The sequence below is a fragment of the Schistocerca nitens genome, chromosome 7 (assembly GCF_023898315.1).
Source record: "Schistocerca nitens isolate TAMUIC-IGC-003100 chromosome 7, iqSchNite1.1, whole genome shotgun sequence".
Classification (NCBI taxonomy): Eukaryota; Metazoa; Arthropoda; class Insecta; order Orthoptera; family Acrididae; genus Schistocerca; species Schistocerca nitens.
The window spans coordinates 573231962-573258678 of record NC_064620.1 but is presented as its reverse complement, the minus strand read 5'-3'; the positions used below and the strand labels follow the sequence as shown (position 1 = coordinate 573258678).

Below are 26717 nucleotides of genomic sequence, written 5' to 3'. Positions count from 1 at the left end.
ACTGGCACTTGAAATTTTTGACAATGCAAAAAGCAAGAGAAATCGGGCACACAAAGTTTAAACGTTCTGTGGCTTTCATATCATGTCTCAAGAAAAATACAGAATGTGCCCTAGACACGTCACTGATTCAGCCAGAGCTGTGTAGGGAAACCAAGATATATTGAAAGTATTTTGAGGTCTGGCCTGCTCACTGAGTAATTTTATTAAAGAACAGCGGTATTTTGACCGTGCAAAGGTAGCATAATCATTAGTCTCTTCTCCAGTCTGAGGCCCATTTTGTCGAAGAAATGCACCAGAAAGCTGCAGGTTTACAGGTACAGCCACACTGCATTTGGAACACTGATCACAATGTTTTAATTACGAACCTACATCAGGTCCGACGCTATCTGAAAGAAGAAGGAGACAAAAATCAACGTTTGCTTTGGTCCAGTCTGTTCACAATACAACTCGCACAACAAATGTTGGATTTTCAATGAGTGGACACCTAACAAAAAAACTGTATTTGTCTTCTTTAGGAAAAAAAACCTTGCACCAACCACACATTTGAAGCCAAGCACAAGTGGCAAAATGTCAAAAGACCACTTAAAAATCATTTTTCGTGACAGTGTCGCAAATAACCAGAAGTGTATACTACTTCGTGAGTGTGTGAGTGCTCACAACGACACAACAACAGTAAATGATTCGTTTTCGGGTGAAGACTCTGAATGCATGACCATTCCACCAAAAATGAACAAAATATCTACAGCCTTGGGATGTATATTTCTTCCGGCTATAGAAAATATTTACAAGAGGGCTAACAGACTCAGGACTCTCTGCAGTGACTTCGACACTACATTAGGAAATAGAGTTTTCATAATGAAAACGCATTCAGTTTTTCATAACTATTCTCTGCTCCAGCGTGTGGGCCTATACTTCAATATTCCTGGCGAGTGGCTGGGACAATACTCCCGCACATGTTACTGAATTCAAGAGAGTGATTCTGAAGATTGCCCACATACTGCTTTCATCAAATGTGCCTATTGTGATTCTGCATATTGTGTATGCTTTTGTTGAGGAACCTCAAGTACATTTTTAAAGTCCGAATGTGGAAAAACTACGACTAAGGGTAACACAATCGAATGCTGTCAACACCCAAAGCACAGTGGTACTTAAAGCTCCTAAACACAACTGGAACATCGAATTCCTGTTCGTTCCGAGAGACTTCCCTTGTCAGCTTTGTGTCCACTAGAGAGTTATTCTCGACAAGATTATTCTCTAGAAAACCGCGCGACATCGCTAGAATAAGAACTCTTCCGGCTGCCTTCCAGGCCCTATACACTTGAGAGTTTTAGAAGCCACTAGTGAAGATTTCTCGGGAAGAGTTCCTACAAGAGCCAAGGTGCCACTGTTTCGATAATAACAAATTGTAGAAAAAGAAGAAAAATGAATGAAGAAAACTGTTGGTTAAACCGTGTATACACAGGAGAAGTGAATTAGGCGCAGTCGCAAACTACAGATCGACTATGCGTAACTGTTCTGGCCCATTCTGCCGATTAACGAGCTGCGAGATGCAGCTTCATATACGAGTATATTCAGTCGGGCCAGAAGTCATAAAAAGAAACACAAATGTGAGGCAAGCAATACCATTGCGGGGTAGAGAGCCACGCGATTCTTTTCGACAGGTGACACAACCTCATATTACAATATTTTATCACTTCACAAAAACCGTACTTTTGTGTACTGCCTGTCTATGACATTCAACCACCGTTTTTCATAATTTTTTTCCGAGTTGTAGTACTCAGAACAAAGTTCCCAAAATCATGTTTAAGGCTGTCCCGTTAATGTGGATCCATTCAGTACGTTTTGAAACTGCCAAGTCGTCAAAATTAGCTAATTGTACGATTTAAATAAAGACCGGCAGAACTTAAACCGAGAGTCTGCTGGTGGTATATAGGTGACACTTTCGTAGTGTGGCCCCGTAGTGAAGAAGAACTGTCACGTTTCTTGCAATGTCTGAATTCAATCCACAAGAACATCTAATTTACGATGGAAATAGAGAAGGATGGTTGCTTACCGTTTTTGGACGCTTTGGTTAGCAGGAAATTGACTAGGTAATTAGGGCATTCCGTCTACCGTAAGGCCATACATACGGACCTCTATCTGCAACCGTCGAGTTGCCAAATTATCGGCGTCCTTAGAACTTTGCACACCAGGCACATGTTGTTTCTGATGGAGACAGCCTTACTAAGTAGCTATAATATCTACAGGTGGTGTTCAAAGATAATGGTTACTCTTCAAATCACACTAGTACAGCGCTAAGGAGGAAGAAACGTGACCGTCCACAGTATCAAGAAGATCAGGATTCTGTTCAAATCCAGGGCGTTCCATACGTCGGCAGCCTCTCGTCTGAAGTAGGCAGAATCCTAAAGAAACATCAGGTTAAAGAATCTTCGGACCACCGGCGAAGATTAGTGCTTTTCTTATTTCAGTAAAAGACGATCTGTGTCACTCACGCCGACACAGGGGAAACAGAGGTCAAAGTTTACAAAATTTCCCGACCAATGAAAGAAAATGTCTGCTTTGACGATAATAACAAAATCACAATTACAGTCGCTCACAGGTATGAAGGGTTGACAGTGTCGCGATCCCAAAGTCTGACAATGTAACACAATTAGGATCATCATAGACAAGTACACTTGTATGGAAAATATTCTAAGTCCGATGGAGCCGTCCTGAACAACACCAACCTAGGAACAGGAAAGTCTATCCTGGATACAGGAAACTGTAGTGGACTGACAAGGCAGCCAGTCCACAGTGACGGGTAACCGAAAGGCACGCGTACACACACGCCGACTGGCGTTAAGTCTGAAACAGGATACGTGATGAATGCTATAAAGAAAAGAACGGAGCTTCTCGTATACTTAACTTTATTCCCTCTTGTGGTACATCGCTATGGTTAATACAAGTGAGACTCTCTCCAGATATGGTTAACTGCGCCTTGCTAGGTCGTAGCCATGGACTGAGCTGAAGGCTATTCTAACTGTCTCTCGGCAATTGAGAGAAAGGCTTCGTACGTGTAGTCGCTAGCAATGTCGTCCGTACAACTGGGGGCGAGTGCTAGTACGTCTCTCGAGACCTGCCTTGTGGTGGCGCTCGGTCTTGCGATCCTGACAGTGGCGACACGCGGGTCCGACATGTACTAATGGACCGCGGCCGATTTAAGCTACCACCTAGCAAGTGTGGTGTCTGGCGGTGACACCAAAGAAACAACGTCGAATGTTGAATGCAGCTGCGTCGGTCCCTACGATGGACTTCGATAGCATCCTAAGGCGATGGGGTGAGTAGCACCCGCCCGGACGCTAGGAGAGGCTCTCGAAGCCGGAAGAACCGACTTGTGTAGCTCTAGCGCCGACCTTTATAGCGGCCGGCGGCGGTAAGCTCGCAGAACTCTTTTCTGGTCATGTGTGTGGCGGACGCGAACAGGTCCCTTGGAAGCGGCGGCCTCTGCTAGCGTTCGTACCGGCCGCCTGGTGTCCGTCCGTTACTGCCACAGAGCGAGTGCGCTAAAGTGAGGCGTGCAAGGGCCGTGTAGACTGCACGCGCATCCACAGAGTCCGGAGGGTTGCCTATCGCTCTGGCGAAGATCGCCGATAGCAATACGAACAGTACATGAAAGGTGTGTTGAACAGAGCGCCCCAGTGGCCTATCACAGCCCAGTAAGAGTGCTGTAGCAGAGCATCCTATTACCACAGGACACTCTACGGATTATTCTGCCACAAAAATCTTGGTCCCGACGAGATTTCGGGATTCAATAAGAATCTGTGAAAATACGTATAGCACAAGATCTTACAAATCGTGACGGCGGCTTTCAACTGGACAAGACTTGGAACACGGTGATCTCTCTCTGATTTCTTCTGAGGAAAAACATTTTATACATAATGACACGTGTGGCGATATCCGACGTTTGTTCTTAGTGCCGCGAGTGCACGTTCCGACGGAGGTGGATATGTAGTTTCGCTTTTACGCATGCGACTGCTCGCCACAGATGAAACAGTATTTGCAGAGGGCGCGGATTTCGATAGCGGACGCTCTAGTGACGGCCACCAAAGCGCGTGCGTTTCCACGCCAGTTTTTACTATAAAGCCGACACTGTAAACTAGCAGTCTCCAACATCTGTATCCAGATCATGGATGATTTCGTCCATGATATAACGTTCTTGGTTGCTCAGCAAGGAAAACGCTCGAGCTTACGTCACACGTCGATGGATACCCCTCAATCCTCTGCGTTGCCTCCCATCCTCCTTAACATTTATATTAATGATGTGCCAGTCATCCCACACTGCCACCAGAGGCAACACCGGCTCTAAAAGACCGAGCGCTAGACGGACCAGCTCATTGCTCGTCTCCAGAGGCAGGTGGACACAACTCTCCTCGTGTTGTTCAAACAAGATTTCCTTCACCAAACGGCACCCAATCCTCCGCCACAACATCGCTATTGCAGGCGTCCGGGTCCTTTAGTTCAAATGGTTCAAATGGCTCTGAGCACTATGGGACTCAACATCTTAGGTCATAAGTCCCCTAGAACTTAGAACTACTTAAACCTAACTAACCTAAGGACATCACACACACCCATGCCCGAGGCAGGATTCGAACCTGCGACCGCAGCAGGTCCTTTAGTCCCCAGATATCTAATACCTAGGTGTCCGGATGGATAAAAAAGTATTCTTCCACTGACATGCAGAATACGCCACCCAAAACGGACAGAATCTGATAAAAGTGTTGTACCCGCCCTTCAACAGCAGTGAACTGACCTTAGTCACCAAGCTCCGGCTCTACCAGACGGTTGACCGCCCTTCCTTCACCTACGGCTCGTCCGCGTGTTCCATGGTTAGTGCTTCCTGGATGCAGATCCTCCAACGCCTGCAGAATGAGGTGCTTTGGTGGAGCCTGCATGGCCGGCCGTTGTGACCGAGCGGTTCTAGGCGTTTCAGTCTGGGACCGCGCGACCGCTACGGTCGCAGGTTCGAATCCTGCCTTGGGCATGGTTGTGTGTGATGTCCTTAGGTTAGTTACGTTTAAGTAGTTCTGAGTTCTAGGGGACTGATGACCTCAGATGTTAAGTCCCATAGTGCTCGGAGCCATTTGAACCTTTTGGAGCCTGCATGCCCCCTCCAGCCACGACGGTTCTTACCGTCTGGGAGGAGACAAACATGGTAACTCCCAAGACGTCCATTCGAGAGAAGGCAAGGCGTGTCTATGACAAAGTGGATGCCCTCCACGACACGGTCACTGGCTTACACCATATTGGCACCACGACACCATATTGGCACTGGCACTGCCACCCTGTTCCTCTCATCATCCTCGAGGAATCAAATTCGGACCATGGCTAATGACAGCCCTGTCATGGCCAATAATAACGTGTCGGTCTTGATATGGCCACTCAGTATGTTACATCCATCGTACTACCACCAGTATCACTACCCTCTTGCCCGCAACCTTGAAATTCCACCGTTGGAGGGTGGTATGGGGGTCAAATCCCACCGCCATACTTCAGGCGTCCACTCCAAAGATGGCATTGCAATGATGTCGTTGTAAGATAGAAAAAATTTACGCTCACATCAAGACAGTAAGAGCGCCATCCACCAGTGACGCTGTATCACAACCTAATACACACACACACACACACACACACACACACACACACACACACACACACACACACACAAAATATCAGTCTCCAGTGACGGTCACTTACCTGAAGATGGCTGAATAGTTGCCAGCCGAAGTATTGTGGTAAGAAGTCAACATGATCCGGCTGCAATCCCAAAACCTCATAGAATAAAGATATCTACGTTACAGCGTACTACAGATCGTGTTTTCTCTTACTTATTTTATTACCATTTTTCAGGTGACTCGTTTACAGTACCTCTTTCCTATCCCTGTTTGCAAAGTAGGCAGAATCGCTAAAGGCGTACTCGGCTCCGACAATTTACGGTGCTCTGAAAGCAATGTAATTACAGGTAGGAATGTAAGCATCTATGCAAGTAATCTCATTACGAAAGAAATGTCGCTCCATATTTATAATCAATTTCGAAAGTTGGTTACTTTTAATTATGATTCTGCTTCTAAAGTTACCGGTTCTACAGTCGCTTTATCGAGTAAACGTGTTCGTTACTGATTCATATACGCGTAAAACACAAAAAATATCTGAATAAACGTACATAAATCTCTGTCTGATTGCCGAAAAAGCAGAAACATTGTACTGAAAGTAAGTAAGTTATTAAATTTTACTGAGCGCTCTTTCTTATGAAGACTAGTGGTTTCTTTTTCTTTTTCTTTTTTTTTTTTCTTTTCGCTATTGCCCCGGCACGCTAGAAGGAAAGTATGTTGTCATAGAAGTTCCACAAAATAGTGGGAGCCTTTTCTGTAATTATAAAGGGACGCATAGTACTGTTCGCTTGGAACTGTCAGATGAAAACTATAAACTAATTTATCCTTGGAGGTGCATTTTCTAACTGTACATTGCATAAGAAGCTAGAACAGGGAACTATTCCCCTATCTAATCCTTCACAGCTTCCTGCAAGGACAGTTCTAGTTACTTACATCGTCGTCGGGTATGATGCTTTGGCAATGAATCCTTGATTCTTGAAACGGTCTCCTTTTAGAGGCGAAACAGAACCGGAAAGTCTTTGCAATTACCGCCTCTACAAAGCTCGTAGAACTGCCGAAAACGGCTTTGGCATCTCAGTGAAAAGGTTTAGAGTATACAGGAAGCCAATACACGTCAACACAGACAGAGTAGAACACATACCGTTAGCTATATCTGCACTCCATAATCTTTTGCTGCTCCAAAACGAGTCCTCTGATACGTGCAATGGAGAGTGTGACTCTGAGAAGTCCATATACCGAGATCTCGTGCCTGCCCTCTGGCGTGATGAAGGTAATACACAAAATTCATTTGTTTCCGTTGGAACGAGGAGAGGGAAATAACGCCGCAGTGTCACAAAAAGATGTGAGCGACGTGTTTAGAGATTATTTTGTGACTAGTAAAGGAGGAATGAGTTGGCGGTACAGACACATCACAACCTGAGCAAAGAGCTGCAAGAATTGTTGGAATAATGGCTCTCAAGAGAGTGAAATACAGCCATTTACCTTTGTGTTTTCGTCTTCTCTGTATCCCCTTCTTTCTCATATTCCTCAGCTCCTCACCCACCTCAGAAAGAGAGCAGAATTATTGTAAACTGCCTTACGACCAACGTCCAGCCAACTTTCAATGTAATTTAAATAAAGTTAAAATTAAATGTAGTGCACTGTTTTTCAGATTGTGTAGTTGTCTTCGAGCCTACCCTGTAGAACACGAATGCGATAGTCTTCGAGCTTACCCTGGCTCCATTTTTTTACCAACTGCACATTCAACCGCAGATTTAACATGCGCTAATAATGGAACCGAGAACTGATGCAAAACACTTGTGGAGATATTGCGCATAGCGCAACAAATAATTTTTTACGTGATTCTTATGGTAATTGCAGTATCCTTTTTTTTCATGCTTAAAAATACTGTCGTTAAAATTCATAGTCTTCTCAAGAGCAGTATTCACTGACGGGAAAAAATCGCAGAAGTAAAAAATAATTCATGTAGAGTAATGAAATGCAGGGAATGTATTTGTCTATGTAACGTATCTGAATGATTAAAAAATGTGAAATGCTGGTACATTAACAATCGGTGTATCCGCTAGAATGTTGAATGTAAGAATGCAAACGTGCATGCATTGCGCTCTATAGGTGCCGGACTCGGTTTGTGGGATGGAGTTCTACGCCTGTTGCATTTGTCGGTCAGTACAGGGACGGTTAATGCTGGCTGTGGATGTCTGGAGTTATCGTCCGATGATGTCCCATATGTGCTCGATTGGAGACAGATCTGGTGATCGGGCAGGCCGACACTGCAGAGCGCGTGTGGTTACAACAGCTGTATGTGAGCGAGCGTTATCCTGTTGGAAAACAAGTCCTGGAATGCTGTTCATGAATGGCAGCACGACACACTGACGTACAAATTTGCAGTCACGGTGCCTAGGATAGCCACGAGAGAGTTCCTGCTGTCATATGAAATCGCTTCCCAGACCATAACTCCGTGCGTAGGTCCAAAGTGTCTAGCACGCAGACAGGTTGGGTGCTGGCCCATAATTGGCCTCCTTATAACCGACACACGGCCATCATTGGCACAGAGGCAGAACAAGCTTTCATCAGAAAAAACAACAAACCCCCACCGTGCTCTCCAGTGAGCTGTCGCTGGACACCACTGAAGTCGCAAATGGCGGTGGTTTGAGGTCAGTGGAATCCACGCTACGGGGCATCTGGCTCGAAGCTGTCGTTGAAGTGACCCATTTGGTCAGTTGGTTGTGCCACTACGCCGAACACGGTGCTCTTCCCTACCGGTAGCGCGACATGGTCGTCCGGAGCCCGCTCTTCTTGCGACCGCACATTCCCGTGACAACCGCTGCCAGCAGTCGTGTACAGTGGCTACATTCCTGTCGAGTCTTTCTGCAGTATCGCACAAGGAACACCTAGCTTCTCTAGCCGTACTAAACAACCTCGTCCAAACTTATTGAGGGGTTGATAATGGCGACTTTGTTGCCTTAAAGGCAGTCTTGACTAACATCATTTCACCACGTCCAATGGTAGCTAGCGCTTACAACCGTTTCAGCTTGTACGAGGTTTGTCCGGAAAATACGTATAAAAGTTGAATAATGTCTTTATGTTACAAGTTGCAGTCACCGCCAGGTGGGACTACTGCTGTAATCAATCCCATCGACGCTCAGTTCGAGTCAGAGCACTCTGCGTGGAGGTGGGAGTGTGCGGCAGCTTGTTGACAGTTACCCTTTTTCACCTGCCGTCGGCATGGAGCTCTCTCTGATTGAGGAACAGCGCGTCAACATCGAGTTTCTTGCAAAGCTAGGCAAGAATGGCCGTGAGATTTTTGAGTGTTTGAAACAGGTTTACGGAGACAATTCTCTGAAGGAACCAACCGTCAACAAGTGGTTAAAAAGGTTCCGGGATGGCCGAGAAGAAGTGAACGATGACCCTCGCCCAGGACGCCCGTCGACATCGAGTTCCGATCCAAATGTTGAACGAATTCGGGCTTGTGTTCTTAAAGACCGTAGATTGACAGTCAGAATGATTGCTGACGAGCTGCCAATCCCCAAAACAATCGTTCACGAAATCCTGACACAAAAACTTGAAATGAAGAAATTGTGTGCGAAAATCGTACCGAAGCTCTTGACGCCAGAACAGAAAGCAAAGAGGGTTGAGTGCTGTGAGGATTGGTTGGAAGCAGAGGAACGAGGGGACTTTCTCAACCGAGTCATCACTGGAGACGAGTCCTGGTTTTACGAATTCGATGTGGAGCTCAAATCTCAAAGCAAGGAATGGAAACTAGCAGGAGAACCGAGAACAAAAAATTCGCGAAAATCGAGGTCCAATGTGAAGACAATGTTGATTGTTTTCTTTGATTCTAGGGGCATTGTTCACAAGGAATTTGTCCCTCCCGGCCAGAGAGTGAACGGAAATTTTTACGTTAAAGTTCTGACACGTCTCAGAGCTCGACTGGAGTTGGCAAAAGGGGCAGGTGGATCCTTCATCACGACAATGCGCCCTCTCACACGTCGCTCGTTGTGCGCGAGTTTTTGGCCCGAAGCTCAATCACCGTGACAGACCACCCGCCTTATTCACCCGATTTAGCCCCGCGTCACTTCTTCATGTTCCCGAAATGCAAAATGGTGCTTCGGGGGCGGCACTTGGGAGATGTGGAAGCCATCAAGGCGGAAACGACACGGCAACTGAACACCATCACAACTGAAGACTTTCAGCAATGTTATCAACAGTGGAAACGGCGTTGGCAGAAGTGTATCGCGTCTCAGGCGAGTACTTTGAAGGAGACCATATTGTAATACCTGAATAATTGTGAAATAAATTATAATTCAACTTTTATACGTATTTTCCGGACAAACCTCGTAATTAAAGCAAACCTGATTTCCATCCTCACAGTGGCACTGCTAGTGCTAGTGCCACTCTTCCCCGACTGGTGCGAAATTTGAAAAAACATCATCTTTCAGATGTTGGAACATGCCCATCGACTTTCGTTCATGTCGCACAACTCCTTCTTGCTGTCGCGATTTTTTTTCTGTCGTTGTATAATCACTTGTTATGATGCAGACATCTTTTCATTTAAGAGCAACGTACAGGAGAGTATCAATTTCAGTACATGGCTCAAGTTCGAAATTCATCCAGAATGAAACGTACGAGGGCAGTTCAATAAGTAATGCAACACATTTTTTTTTCTGAAACAGGGGTTGTTTTATTTAGCATTGAAATACGCCAGGTTATTCCCCAATCTTTTAGCTACACAACACTATTTTTCAACGTAATCTCCATTCAATGCTACGGCCTTACGCCACCTTGAAATGAGGGCCTGTATGCCTGCACGGTACCATTCCACTGGTCGATGTCGGAGCCAACGTCGTACTGCATCAATAACTTCTTCATCATCCGCGTAGTACGTCCCACGGATTGCGTCCTTCATTGGGCCAAACATATGGACATCTGACGGTGCGAGATCGGGGCTGTAGGGTGCATGAGGAAGAACAGTCCACTGAAGTTTTGTGAGCTCCTCTCGGGTGCGAAGACTTGTGTGAGGTCTTGCGTTGTCATGAAGAAGGAGAAGTTCGTTCTGATTTTTGTGCCTACGAACACGCTGAAGTCGTTTCTTCAATTTCTGAAGAGTAGCACAATACACTTCAGAGTTGATCGTTTGACCATGGGGAAGGACATCGAACAGAATAATCCCTTCAGCGTCCCAGAAGACTGTAACCATGACTTTACCGGCTGAGGGTATGGCTTTAAACTTTTTCTTGGTAGGGGAGTGGGTGTGGCGCCACTCCATTGATTGCCGTTTTGTTTCAGGTTCGAAGTGATGAACCCATGTTTCATCGCCTGTAACAATCTTTGACAAGAAATTGTCACCCTCAGCCACATGACGAGCAAGCAATTCCGCACAGATGGTTCTCCTTTGCTCTTTATGGTGTTTGGTTAGACAACGAGGGACCCAGCGGGAACAAACCTTTGAATATCCCAACTGGTGAACAATTGTGACAGCACTACCAACAGAGATGTCAAGTTGAGCACTGAGTTGTTTGATGGTGATCCGTCGATCATCTCGAACGAGTGTGTTCGCACGCTCCGCCATTGCAGGAGTCACAGCTGTGCACGGCCGGCCCGCACGCGGGAGATCAGACAGTCTTGCTTGACCTTGCGGCGATGATGACACACGCTTTTCCCAACGACTCACCGTGCTTTTGTCCACTGCCAGATCACCGTAGACATTCTGCAAGCGCCTATGAATATCTGAGATGCTCTGGTTTTCCGCCAAAAGAAACTCGATCACTGCCCGTTGTTTGCAACGCACATCTGTTACAGACGCCATTTTAACAGCTCCGTACAGCGCTGCCACCTGTCGGAAGTCAATGAAACTAAACGAGACGAAGTGGGAATGTTTGAAAATATTCCACAAGAAATTTCCGGTTTTTTCAACCAAAATTGGCCGAGAAAAAAAATGTGTTGCATTACTTATTGAACTGCCCTCGTACAATGAACGCTGCAGCAGAATTTTCTTCAGAAGCACCCAGTAATGCAGGAGGTTGTGACGCGCGGACATTCGATGCCAAGGAAGAGCACTTGTACAACACGCAGCATGGTCTTCATCCTCATCAGCTACACGAATTATAGCTTTCCTTATTTCATTTCTCAGTTTTCTTCTAAAACTATCAGAGTGCGCTGTGCGTCATTCACACACTACATTCTTTCCAAAAATGTCATATTCGTCAAACACTCCTTTCGCTAACAACTGGACTGTAGCTCTTACCGATAGGTCGTCGTCTTCTTTATGTTTTCCTTCTTGTAATAATTTTCCACTGAGTCGACTCTTCAAAATTTTCATGACATTCTGTCATGTATTCGGTAGTCTCTTCCGAAGCGCCAATACTTTCGACTTTCAGTAATATTCAAGGCTGTAAACTCGTCGCCTCCGGACATTGATCATCATTGTTATGGACGAGTAAGAACGCATTACAGTAGTATTTTGGAAGTCGCGTTATACACTGGTGTCCAAAATTAAAGAAACAAACGGAAATTTTGCAAGGTTGCGTTTATTTCGCCACAAAACAGTGTACGCAGGTGATAGTAGAGTAGAAACAATGTAAAGAATACAGAAACGTAAACAATTGCAACATGCATAACGATAGACAAAAATGTTCTTCGTGTTTTCCAACTTACGGATTTGCATACACATTCTGACAACTGGTGTGCTCAGTGTGGGATGTGACCATCTGTGGCAGCAATACAGGCCTGACAACGACGGGATATGCTGTGAGTGATGTCATCAGTCTCATGTTGAGGCAATAACGCCCATTCTTCCTGCAGAGCTGCTCGCAAGTCTTGGAGAGTGGTTGGTAGATGTTTATCTGATGCGATCCATCTCCCTAGTGCGTCCCAAACATGCTCTACGGGATTTAAATCGCGATAGCGAGCAGACCACGCCATGGGGGCAATATCTTCCATTTCCAGGAAAACAACAACCACTCGTGTTCTATGAGATTGACCATTATCGTCCATCAGTATGAAGTATGGGCCCACAGCCCATCGCAACAACCGCACACGAGATCCCAAGATCTCGTCACGATACCTGACAGCAGTTAAACGTTGCCGATTCACCCACACGATTTCGTGAAGAGGCGTTTGTGTGGTTAACATAATTCCTGCCCACACCATTAGGGATCCTCTTCGAAATGGGTCTCATTCAACAGTTTCTGGGTACCGAAACCGAATTCCACGTTCCTTCCAGATGCGAATCCGTCGAGAATCACTCTGTAAACCAAATCAGGAATCACTGTTCGAATTTCCAGGTGACTCTAGACGTTCCCTTCTGCCGGCCGCTGTGGCCGAGCGGTTCTAGGTGCTTCAGTCCGGGACCGCGCTGCTGCTACGGTCGCAGGTCCGAATCCTGCCTTGGGCATGGCTGTGTGTGATGTCCTTAGGTTAGTTAGGTTTAAGTAGTTCTAAGTCTAGGGGACTGATGACCTCAAGTCCTGTACGCTTAGAGCCATTGGAACCATTTCGTTCCCTTCTGTGAAGATGCGTCAGAGGTACACATACAGCAGGTCTCCGATAGTAAAGGCCACTCTTCTGAAGCGTCCTGTTCACCGTTTGCCTCGATACATCGTCCAGTGGATGCTGTGGGCTCAGATGCCAGCTGCCATGCAGTACTAAGGTAATACCTTCGTGCCCTTACAGCCAAATAAAGATCCTCTCTTTGTGATGTCACAAATGATCGGCCCTGTCCTGGTCTTCGGGATACAGTTTCGATCTCTGTCACTGTCGCCACATCCGAGAAACGACAGAACAATTCACGTTAAGCCATCGGGCCACATCAGTTTGCAACTGTCCTGCTTCCATTCTTCCTATGGACCTCAGCTGTGCCATACTGCATCGTCTGTGGCTGTGTACACACCACTTCTGAATGAGGTACTACCCGGCAAACACTACCTCATTTGATAGGTGCCTTTTTGTCATCTTTGGCGTGGTTGTCCGTTGACCGGAATACCTTCTATGCAGAACACGATCGTACGGACAACTGTTGACCGTTTGTACGCTTATACCGTGAATTAGACACAGAACGGGAAAATAGTGGTTAGTTGCTTTAATTTTTGACAACAATGTAGGTTCAGAACAATAAATCATAAGTCGTACGCGACCATAGTGGAGACAAAACAAATAATTTTTCTGATGGACAAATAAGAAATGTGAGAAGCAGAACTTAGACATTGCTTTAAATCTACTAAGGGCGTAGTGTCTTAGCAGTACTTGACGGCAGTTTTTGAAGAAAATATGTACACCTACCAAATTGTTGTAACTGTCATCTGCCCCCGCTTCCTGCTTCTTCTCTGCTTAATTTTCTTCAACTCTTGAGATATCATAAAAGACAATAATAGTAAACAGCTAACAACTTGTTTCTGAACTTACTACTGCCATTCTTAATCATACATTATCTATGTCACTAGCAATTATTTAATTTCTTGTAACAAGACTGTATCAAAAAATTACTTAAATATGTATTTGTAATTCAGTTTCTTCTAAAATTAAATTTTCGTACCCGGTTTCTTAAATTATGAAGTTTCCTCTGAACTTCTCCTGAACACGAAAACTTCAGCACTATTTCTTCCAAAAGCTTGTGTTTCTTCGTCGTATATGTTCTTTTATGTTCCACAAGCATTATTTTGCTTCCTCAAGTTGTATTAGTTCCATAATTTTTTCGCATACCTGTTGTTTCTGCATCAGATAGCTACTCCCGAATACCAACACTGCTCATATTTGGCGAGCTACAGTCCGATTGCATAAGTCAGGGGCACCATGTCCAATAGAGAGCAGGTAGAAAATCAGGCAGCTGTGCGTGAAATTGGGCCATGCTATCTCACACTCCTGTCCACCAGCGTGTTCTACTCGCCTCTCGAGAGCAATTCACCAGTTTTATTCTCAAGTGGACACGTGTCTTTTAAACGCCGTTGGACACGTTGCAGTAGCTTGTACGTATAGAACTGGGTGCGTTCTGCAGGTGCTGGACTGGCGCGATGCAGCGCCGGCTGGCGTGGACGCTGGTGTGCGCGTGTGGCGCGCTCTGGGCAGCTTCGCGGGCCCTCCTGCAGGTGGCTCTGCTGGCGCCGGCGCACTGGTGCCGCGAGGCGCACGTCGACGCGCTCGCCCAGCAGCTGCCGCTGGCGCCAGAGGAGGTGCGCCAGTTCGCCGTACCTGCTTTGTCTTCAGGTAAGCTCCCTGGTTCGGAGTTTTGAAATTCGCCGACTTTTATTTCTCTTCAACTTCAAAGATTATTAATTTACTTTATCTAGCCAGATTAGGACATTCAAACCCTTTCTGTACATATAACCAAACGCCTTTAATACAGCTCCTTTTACACGATCGACTTTCTTATCACAATTGACAACTCGAGACAAGTAAGTCCATTGCAGGCCCCTGGCATTTTATTCCTGCACTGCGTCTCGTCTGTCTAGAGTGGCGATTTTAGTTCATGCGTGAGAGCCAAAGCTGCGTTTATGTATCTCATATTATTAATTAATCATTCGACAAAAGCTGCTTTGTGGTATTATTTTATTTCACCGGACTAGTTCCAGCCCTATGTTATGAAAGCTGTCTGCTGTGTAGTTTGGCATCTGAATAGTGAAAGCATGGTTACGAGGGAATATATTTTTTTATTGAGAAATCTAAATATATTAACAAACTGTATGAGCAAGCAATGATAATATAATTCATTAATAACCTAAGAAAAACTTACGGTGAATGTTCTTGGCAAAGGTCAGGTAGTAAATTCTCTACACTCCTGACAAAATAAATAAGAGGAAAAGTATCGTTCAGACATTTCAAAACACATACATTTATTTCCTCAAGATGTATATACTTGCAAACACATCAAACAATATCTAGACCACAGTAAGTAACTCCTTTTTACTTTTCTTTTACTTTGTATACAACATACAAAATTATTTTTCTGATAAAATAATTCAGAATTTTTCAATGTAAACTTTTTCAGTGTGTCACGAAACCTAAGCAAACAACACAATAAAGGTTAAGAAGACTCACCATCCAATTTCTGTAATAGGAGTGAGCTTGGCCACAATGGGTTTACATTCGATCTGAGCAAGGAATCGAGAAAGGCAAAGTGATATTTGGAAAGGAAATTAAAAGTCAAGGGAGAAGAGATAAAATCTTTGAGGTTTTCCAATATCTTTGGCATTCTCTCACAGACAATAACCGATGTGGAAGAGCAGTTGAACAGAATAGGTTGTGTCTTGAAAATACAGTGGGTTATAAGATGAACATCAACAATAGTAAAACAAGGGTAATGGAACATAGTCGAAATAGGTCAGGCGATGGTGAGGGAATTAGATTAGGAATTGAGACACTATTTGGGCAGCAAAAGAACTAATGATGGCCAAAATAGAGAAAATACAAAATCCAGATTGGAAACAGATAAAAAAAAGCATTTCTGAAAAAGATAAACTCGTTATCAGTGAATATAATTTATGTACTAGTAATTCTTATGGAAAGTATTTGTCTTTAGTGCGTCCTTGTATAGTAGTGAAACATGGGCGATAAACAGTTCAGACATGAAGCTTTTGAAATGCGAGACTGCAAAAGAGTGCTGAAGACTGGATTGGCAGATCGAATAACGTATTGAGGACGTACTGATTCGAGTTGAAGGAGAAAGTAATTTATGATTCAGCTTGACTAAAAGAAGGTATCAATTGATAGGATCTATCGTGAGGCATCAGTCAATTGTTAGTTTGATAATGGGGGGGGGGGGGGGACGAGGAATAAAAATTACAGAAGGAGGGCAAGATTTTACTACCAGAAGCACGTTCAAATGGTTGTTCATTGCAGTAGTTATGCAAAGATGAAGAGGCTAGCATAGGATAAACTAGCATCTAGAGCTCCAGCAAACCAATCTTCAGACTGGAGATCACAACAACAAAATAATACATGATTGGCATGTCATAAAATGCAGTAATAAACATTCAATATTTCAAAATTGTCAGTTCAGTTAACACAGGATTAAGTAATTTCCTCGTTACGATTTCACCAGTCTGAGTATGATGTACGTCAGAAATGCATAGCAGCTGAGGGAAAAGGAATCAAATGTTGAGAACTCGTTGTTTGTTTGAAGAAGAGCAAGAACTAATAGTGTAAGGTTAGGAGATGAAATAATGAGGAAAAATATATAGAAATAAAGAGCAATGAGGAAAGCATTGATAGTTTTCAACAGTGTTGTGGAAGTATGATTTGCTGTTGTACACAAGGAAGAGAATTAAGATACAGGGTATTAGGGATATCAGACCAGATGTTGTGATCATTGGACCTTGATATGTTCCCACTTCAGCATGTTATTTGTTTTTTCTTTGTCTCTAACATTCTTTCCCCAGATACATCACATAATTTACTACCTGGTGTGTTCTGCACAGTTGATATTGCATCACTAAGTGGACTAGTCCTGTCAGTGTAAACTAACCATTTTGTGTGTTCACGTGATTTTCTGTCCACATGGCCACAGTTTAACATCAGACCTGCTGCACATAGTACACTCAATTAGTTATGTTTAATTTTTGATGGAAATATTATTCTTAATTTTTAGATTACATACTGTGATAGTTTTTTACCCCAGTGTAAATCCTCAACCAAGATTAAGCTAAAATATTTCACTGATTTTGGAGGGTACTTGGATGCTATCAATGAGTATGGGTGGTATTGGTAATAAACCAATGGGCCTCCGAAGACAGGGTCACCATCAGTCATCCTTCAAGCTCGCAGATGTGAGTCTTCCTTCTTCAAGGCCACGGATCAAAGTCCTCCTTGGGGAAAGGACTTGTCACCAGTATTTGATGGTCATTTATTGCCACATTTTTATCGTCATTGGTAATGAACTGTCACCATCATTCAATCCCCATTTACAATTATTTATTACCCAAAATAAGGATTTTCGCCCATCAGGCGACCGGACTGACTTCACACTCATGTTCTGCCTATCTGAACACATAATACGAGGGTCGTCCACAAAGTAAGTTCCGTTTCTACACTCCTGGAAATGGAAAAAAGAACACATTGACACCGGTGTGTCAGACCCACCATACTTGCTCCGGACACTGCGAGAGGGCTGTACAAGCAATGATCACACGCACGGCACAGCGGACACACCAGGAACCGCGGTGTTGGCCGTCGAATGGCGCTAGCTGCGCAGCATTTGTGCACCGCCGCCGTCAGTGTCAGCCAGTTTGCCGTGGCATACGGAGCTCCATCGCAGTCTTTAACACTGGTAGCATGCCGCGACAGCGTGGACGTGAACCGTATTTGCAGTTGACGGACTTTGAGCGAGGGCGTATAGTGGGCATGCGGGAGGCCGGGTGGACGTACCGCCGAATTGCTCAACACGTGGGGCGTGAGGTCTCCACAGTACATCGATGTTGTCGCCAGTGGTCGGCGGAAGGTGCACGTGCCCGTCGACCTGGGACCGGACCGCAGCGACGCACGGATGCACGCCAAGACCGTAGGATCCTACGCAGTGCCGTAGGGGACCGCACCGCCACTTCCCAGCACATTAGGGACACTGTTGCTCCTGGGGTATCGGCGAGGACCATTCGCAACCGTCTCCATGAAGCTGGGCTACGGTCCCGCACACCGTTAGGCCGTCTTCCGCTCACGCCCCAACATCGTGCAGCCCGCCTCCAGTGGTGTCGCGACAGGCGTGAATGGAGGGACGAATGGAGACGTGTCGTCTTCAGCGATGAGAGTCGCTTCTGCCTTGGTGCCAATGATGGTCGTATGCGTGTTTGGCGCCGTGCAGGTGAGCGCCACAATCAGGACTGCATACGACCGAGGCACACAGGGCCAACACCCGGCATCATGATGTGGGGAGCGATCTCCTACACTGGCCGTACACCACTGGTTATCGTCGAGGGAAACTGAATAGTGCACGGTACATCCAAACCGTCATCGAACCCATCGTTCTACCATTCCTAGACCGGCAAGGGAACTTGCTGTTCCAACAGGACAATGCACGTCCGCATGTATCCCGTGCCACCCAACGTGCTCTAGAAGGTGTAAGTCAACTACCCTGGCCAGCAAGATCTCCGGATCTGTCCCCCATTGAGCATGTTTGGGACTGGATGAAGCGTCGTCTCACGCGGTCTGCACGTCCAGCACGAACGCTGGTCCAACTGAGGTGCCAGGTGGAAATGGCATGGCAAGCCGTTCCACAGGACTACATCCAGCATCTCTACGATCGTCTCCATGGGAGAATAGCAGCCTGCATTGCTGCGAAAGGTGGATATACACTGTACTAGTGCCGACATTGTGCATGCTCTGTTGCCTGTGTCTATGTGCCTGTGGTTCTGTCAGTGTGATCATGTGATGTATCTGACCCCAGGAATGTGTCAATAAAGTTTCCCCTTCCTGGGACAATGAATTCACGGTGTTCTTATTTCAATTTCCAGGAGTGTATTTCTATCCGCGGCAGCGCTATGATAGCAGTTCCGAGCATGCGAGGCAGTTACTCTGACTCAAGGAGAAGACATGTACGCCATTTTCAGATCCCTGCTGCCCATGTGTGCTTTGTAGTGCTTCTTTATAATGTCAGCCGTAATTGAAAATGCCATCGCGTGTGAAATCAGATCTGTGATTCGTTTTCTAAATGCAAAGAAAGTTAAACCAAAGGAAATTCATCGGCAAATCTGCGAGCTTTACGGACAAAATGCTATGAGTGATTCGATGGTTAGAAGATGGGTGAGACTGTTCACTGAAAGACGTGATCAAGTGCACGATGAAGAACGAAGTGGACGCCCGTCTGTGGTTACTGATGAACTGGTTCACACATCCTCTATACAGCCCGGACCTCGCTCCTACCGACTTTCATCTCTTCTTACATCTAAAATCTGTCCTTGGTCGTCAACACTTCAACGATGATGACGAACTGAAAGAACATGTTACCACATGGTTGAATGCACAGGCGGCAACCTTCTATGAAGAAGGCATACAAAAGCTTGTGCCACGCTATGACAAGTGCCTACAAAATTTCGGAAGCTATGTAGAAAAGTAGTTTAACAGTTGTAGATTCTTGTACAATACATATTTTTCTGTATCTGTACACATTAGTTTTATATAACCAAACGGGACTTACTTTGTGGACATACCTCGTATATGCTTCAACCTTTCATGCAGTTTCGTTTTTTTTTTTTTTTTTTTTTTTTTTTTTTTTTTTTTTTTTTGTAGCAGACTACTGTACCCAAGGACATTTCTGCAAGCACTCCGTAGTATAACAATCTTCTTTCATGATTATCTGCAGTTCTGGGGCTGTTTGTTACAATTTTGGTGATTTTTACAAAAAAAAGAACACACTTTTCAATAACATAAATACACAACATTAAAAATTTAACAAAATACCACACTGCACTATTTTCACAAACTACACATGTTTAAACAATTGATAGCCTACTATGATTTGGAAATTAGTACTTACCCAGCAGTACAAAGGAAGAGAGGAATAATTGGATGTGTGTGATATGAGGGGTTGTCTGGAGTTCCTATCGAGTGTTAACTAAGCTAACTATCGAAAATCAGAAGTTTAGTCTGTTTCCAAATCAACATTCATTCTCCACACTAATTTCTCCATTGCTTTCCCTCTCAAAAAAATGGCTCAAATGGCTCTGAGCACTATGGGACTCAACTGCTGTGGTTATCAGTCCCCTAGAACTTAGAACTACTTAAACCTAACTAACCTAAGGACATCACACACATCCATGCCCGAGGCAGGATTCGAACCTGCGACCGTAGCAGTCCCACGGTTCCGGACTGCGCGCCTAGAACTGCTTTCCCTCCTCCGTGTTACCCGACGTGTAACTGCCTCATTTTGCACTGGAAAGCAGGACATGGGAGGGGCCTAGGTGTGTTCTGCCATTTCGAGATAGGACACTGAGATTCTGTCAAACTCCACTGACCTGAGATCTCCTATAGGAGAGCTCATATCAACAAAGCAGACTGCGAACTCAATGTTGGATTAAGAAAAATTTGCGATTGATCCCGACTTGAGGCTGTAAAATAACTTTGCGATGGCTAAGACTCTCAGTTCTGCTAAATGAGCTGGTAAGTTCCAAATTTGGGACGCCAGTAGCTTTTCATTTATTCAGAACACACAAAGCAGGTAATAAGACTTTTTCCATACAAGCACCTACAAAGTCACACGTATCACCGTTCATGTTAGAAGCAGTCACAAGTCAATTCCATTAAGTATCTTATAGAAAATATGTTCACAAAAAAATGGACTTCCACTCTGTTCTTCTCTGCTCTGCACGCAGAGTCGCGCAAATTCAATACAATTTTATGCGACGCACATCAGAGATCTTAGTTGTGTCACCTGTAATGCGAACCGTACTGTCCAACCCTCGTTCATGACTATCTAGACAACACGAATCAGTTCACTTTTGACGGGAACCGAACATGCACGACGTTCAAAATGGCTCTGAGCACTATGGGACTCAACTGCTGTGGTTATCAGTCCCCTAGAACTTAGAACTACTTAAACCTAACTAACCTAAGGACATCACACACATCCATGCCCGAGGCAGGATTCGAACCTGCGACCGTAGCGGTCGCACGGTTCCGGACTGCGCGCCTAGAACCGCCAGACCACCGCGGCCGGCTGCACGACGTTCTTCGTCTGAATATCAGTACTGTCTACTACATAGATCACACTTAAGTACCTGCCAGAGACTTTATCGAACAACCTTCACAATAATTCTCTGTTATTCCACACTCTAATAGCGCGTGGAAAAAACCAACACTTAAATCTTCCTGTGTGAGCTCTGATTTCCCTTATTTTATTGTGATGATTGTTTCTCCCTATGTTGGTGAGCGCCAACAAAATATTTTCGCATTCGGAGGATAAATTTGGTGATCGAAATTTCGTCAGAAGATCCCGGCACAACGAAGAATGCCTTTCTTTTAATGATGGCCACCACAAATCCTTTATCATGCCCGTGACACTCTCTCCCCTATTTCGCGATAATACAAAACATGCTGTCTGGTAAGGCTCCCACACCGCGCAGTAGTACTCCAAAAAAAGGACGCACAAGTGTTCTGCAAGCAGTCTCATTAGTAGATCTATTGCATCTTCTAAGTGTCCAGCCAGTAAAACGCAGTCTTTAGTTCACCTTCCCCACAACATTTTCTACGCCCTCTTTCGAATTTAAGTTGTCGCAATTGTAATTCCTAGATATTTAGAGGAAGTTTAACAGATTCCTAGTAGCACTCATGTGGATGATTTCACACTTTTAATTATTTATGGTCAATTGCCAGTGTTCGCACCATACAGATATCTCATTTAAATCGTTTGACAATTGTATTTGATCTTCTGGTGACTTTACTACACGATACACAAAAAATGGTTCAAATGGCTCTGTGCACTATGGGACTTAACATCTGAGGTCATCAGTCCCCTAGACTTAGAACTACTTAAACCTAACTAACCTAAGGACATCACACACATCCATGACCAATGCAGGATTCGAACATGCGACCGTAGCAGCAGCTCGGTTCCGTACTGCAGCGCCTACAACCGCTCGGCCACAGCGGCCGGCTAGACGATAAACGATAGCATCATGTGCAAACAACCTAAGACAGCTGCTCAGATTGTCACCTAAATCCTTTATATGGGTAAGAAACAACAGAGGGCCTTTAACACTACCTTACGGAGCGCAAGAAACCGTTTCTATTTTACTCGATGACTTTCCGACAGTTACTACAAACTGCGACTCCTTTGATAGAAAATCACGAACCCGGTCGCATATCTGAGACGATATTCTATAAGCACGCAATTTGATTACAAGCCGCTTGTGAGGAACGGCGTCATGTGCGGAATCAATTTGAAATCCTTTGTCGATAGAACTCAAAAAAATGGAAATGAGCGTATGGCATCGTTGGTCGGGCGCCTCCATTCGGGGAAATTCGGCCGCCGAGTGCAAGTCTTTTTTCATTCGATGCCACATTGGGCGACTTGCGCGCCGGTAATGAGGATGAAAGATGATGAGAACAACACAACACCCAGTCCACGAGCGGAGAAAATCACCAACCCGGCTGGAAATCGAAACCGGGCCCGCTTGCATGAGAGGTGAGCGCGTTACCACTCAGCTAAGCAGGCGGACAGAACTCAACCCTTCATGTGAGTAAAGAGCTAGTTGTGTTTCTCAAGAACGCTGTTTGTTAAATCTGTGTTGACTATGTGTCAATAGAACGCTCTCTTCGACGAAATTCATAATGTTCAAACACAATATACACTCCTGGAAATGGAAAAAAGAACACATTGACACCGGTGTGTCAGACCCACCATACTTGCTCCGGACACTGCGAGAGGGCTGTACAAGCAATGATCACACGCACGGCACAGCGGACACACCAGGTACCGCGGTGTTGGCCGTCGAATGGCGCTAGCTGCGCAGCATTTGTGCACCACCGCCGTCAGTGTCAGCCAGTTTGCCGTGGCATACGAAGCTCCATCGCAGTCTTTAACACTGGTAGCATGCCGCGACAGCGTGGACGTGAACCGTATGTGCAGTTGACGGACTTTGAGCGAGGGCGTATAGTGGGAATGCGGGAGGCCGGGTGGACGTACTGCCGAATTGCTCAACACGTGGGGCGTGAGGTCTCCACAGTACATCGATGTTGTCGCCAGTGGTCGGCGGAAGGTGCACGTGCCCGTCGACCTGGGACCGGACCGCAGCGATGCACGGATGCACGCCAAGACCGTAGGATCCTACGCAGTGCCGTAGGGGACCGCACCGCCACTTCCCAGCAAATTAGGGACACTGTTGCTCCTGGGGTATCGGCGAGGACCATTCGCAACCGTCTCCATGAAGCTGGGCTACGGTCCCGCACACCGTTAGGCCGTCTTCCGCTCACGCCCCAACATTGTGCAGCCCGCCTCCAGTGGTGTCGCGACAAGCGTGAATGGAGGGACGAATGGAGACGTGTCGTCTTCAGCGATGAGAGTCGCTTCTGCCTTGGTGCCAATGATGGTCGTATGCGTGTTTGGCGCCGTGCAGGTGAGCGCCACAATCAGGACTGCATACGACCGAGGCACACAGGGCCAACACCCGGCATCATGGTGTGGGGAGCGATCTCCTACACTGGCCGTACACCACTGGTGATCGTCGAGGGGACACTGAATAGTGCACGGTACATCCAAACCGTCATCGAACCCATCGTTCTACCATTCCTAGACCGGCAAGGGAACTTGCTGTTCCAACAGGACAATGCACGTCCGCATGTATCCCGTGCCACCCAACGTGTTCTAGAAGGTGTAAGTCAACTACCCTGGCCAGCAAGATCTCCGGATCTGTCCCCCATTGAGCATGTTTGGGACTGGATGAAGCGTCGTCTCACGCGGTCTGCACGTCCAGCACGAACGCTGGTCCAACTGAGGCGCCAGGTGGAAATGGCATGTCAAGCCGTTCCACAGGACTACATCCAGCATCTCTACGATCGTCTCCATGGGAGAATAGCAGCCTGCATTGCTGCGAAAGGTGGATATACACTGTACTAGTGCCGACATTGTGCATGCTCTGTTGCCTGTGTCTATGTGCCTGTGGTTCTGTCAGTGTGATCATGTGATGTATCTGACCCCAGGAATGTGTCAATAAAGTTTCCCCTTCCTGGGACAATGAATTCACGGTGTTCTTATTTCAATTTCCAGGAGTGTATGTTCCAAAACTCCTGCTGCATATCGACGTTAATGATATGGGCCTCTAATTTAGTGGAATATTCCTACTGATTTTTTTGAGTATTGGTGTGACCTGTGCGGCTTTCTAGCCTTTCGGTACGGAGCTTTCGTCGCACGGGCGGCTGCATATGATTAATAAGTATGGAGCCACTGCATCAGCATAATCTGAAAGGAGCCTAATTGGTATACAGTTTGGACCGGTAGACTTGCTTTTATTAAGTGATGTAAGTTGCTTCACTACTAGGAGGATTTATTTCTCTAAGTGACTCATGTTGGCAGATGTTCTTGATTCGAATTCTGGAATATTTACTTAGTCATTTTTGGTGAAGGAATTTCGGAAGGCTGTGTTTAGTAATTCTGCATTAACAGCACTGCCGTCGATAGTTTTCCCAGTGCCATCACGAAGACAAGGCATTGATTGTTTCTTGCCACTAGCATACTTTACATACGACCAGAATCTCTTTGGATTTTCTGCCAGGTTCCGAGACAAAGTTTCGTTGTGGAAACTGTTATAAATATCTTGTATGGAAGTCGTCGCTGAATTTCGAGCTTCTGTAAAAGATTTCCAGTCTCTCGCGTTTTACGTTCGTTTTTGCCATGGTTTTTTCGTTCTTTCTGTATCAGTGTTCTGACCTGTTTTGTGTACCATGGAGAATCAGCTCCGTCGTTTGTTAATTTATTTGGTATAAATCTCTCAATTTCTGTCTATAGTATTTCTCTGAGTTCAAGACACATCTGGCTACACTCACACTGTTAATTTGGAAGGAGTGGACATTGTCTCTCAGGAAGGCGTCGAGCGCATTTTTATGGTTTTTTTGAGTGTATATATATATATATATATATATATATATATATATATATATATATATATATATATATATATATATATTGCGTTTATCTTTGGTGGATTTGCGAGTTACAATATTCAGTGTCGCTATGACAACCCTGTGCTCACTAATCCTTGTATCCGTTTTGATGCTCATTAGTTAGCTCAGGATTATTTGTTGCTAAGAGGTCAAGTGTGTTTACACAACCGTTTACTATTTGAGTGAGCTTATGAACTAATTGCCCGTAATCATTTGCAGAGAATGCATTTAGCACAATTTCGGATGATGTTTTATGCACTACCAACTATAATTGTGTGAATCAGGTATGTGTCTGAAATTAGACTCAACTTTTTCTTCGAACCTTTCAGAATTTGTAACGTCTTAGTTGGGAGGTCGGTGGAAGAATCCAGTTATTATTTTATTCGAGTTGCCAAGAATGACCTGTATCCATATTAACTCACATGAACTATCTACTTCAGTTTCGCTACACGATAAACCACATCTAATAGCAGCAAACACGCCACCACCAACTGTGTTTAGCCTATCCTTCCTGAACACCATTAGATCCTTCGCAAAAATTTCGCGCCTTCAGCCAGCTTTCAGTGCCTAAAATGGTTTGATCATCAATGCTTTCTACTAGCGCTTGGAGCTCCTCAACACAGCTAAGACAATTTACAACCGTTATACCGATGGTTCGGTTCCTAGATCTAGATTCTTCCTGTGTTCGATCAGCACCCTTCGAGACTGAAGCCCTTGCTGTGTTTCCCCGAGACCCTCTAACCTAAAAAACCGCCCAGTACACGCCACACAACCCCTGCTACCAGTGTAGCCACCTCCTGTGTGTAATGGTCTCCTGACCTATATATGAGAACCCGAAATCCCACCAACCTATGGTGCAAGTCGAGGAATCTGCAGCCTGCACAATCGCAGAACCATCTGAGCCTCTGATTCAGACCCTCGACTCGGCTCTATAGCGGAGGTCTTCAATCGGTTCTGTCGACTACGCTGCAAATAGTGAGCTCTGCTTTTATCTCGCACGCAAGTCTGGCAGCCACTTATGATAGCCGCTCGAAACCAAAAATGATCTCTTCCGATTCAAAGCCACACACATCGTTGGTACTGACATGAGCAACAACCTGCAGTTGGCTGCACCCTGTCCTCTTCGTGGCGGCCTGAAGGACCTGTTCCACGTCTGGAATGACTCCACCTTGTATGAGTGTGGAGTACACATGGGCTTTCTTCCCCTCCTTGGCATCAATGTGCCAAAGGGGCCCCATAACAAGCCTAACGTTAGAGGTCCCAGCTACCAATAATCCCACCCTCTGTGACTGCCCGGATCTTGCAAGCTAAGAGGTTTCCTCTGAAACAGGACAAGCGGCTGCAGCTGGCTGAGGGACATTGTCAGCCACAGACAACACCTGGAACCTGTTTGTCAGACTAACCAGGGAGGCCTTTCGTTCGGCTCCTCTAGAAGTCTTTCGCCGCCTGCCACACCGCTTCCAATAGACCACAGGTGAGGGGTCAACCTCAGTG

The 26717-nt window shown here is 45.4% G+C and overlaps 1 protein-coding gene across 1 annotated transcript in view; it reads left to right on the top strand.

Annotated features, from left to right (window-relative positions):
- The window catches only part of LOC126195138 (solute carrier family 22 member 1-like), a 286230-nt gene that overhangs the window by 126927 nt on the left and 132586 nt on the right, over positions 1 to 26717 (top strand). Inside the window, exon 2 of the mRNA XM_049933636.1 lies at positions 14638 to 14846. Coding sequence (XP_049789593.1) covers positions 14654 to 14846 — 193 coding nt within the window. The 5' untranslated portion in view covers positions 14638 to 14653. The remainder of the gene's footprint in view (positions 1 to 14637; positions 14847 to 26717) is intronic.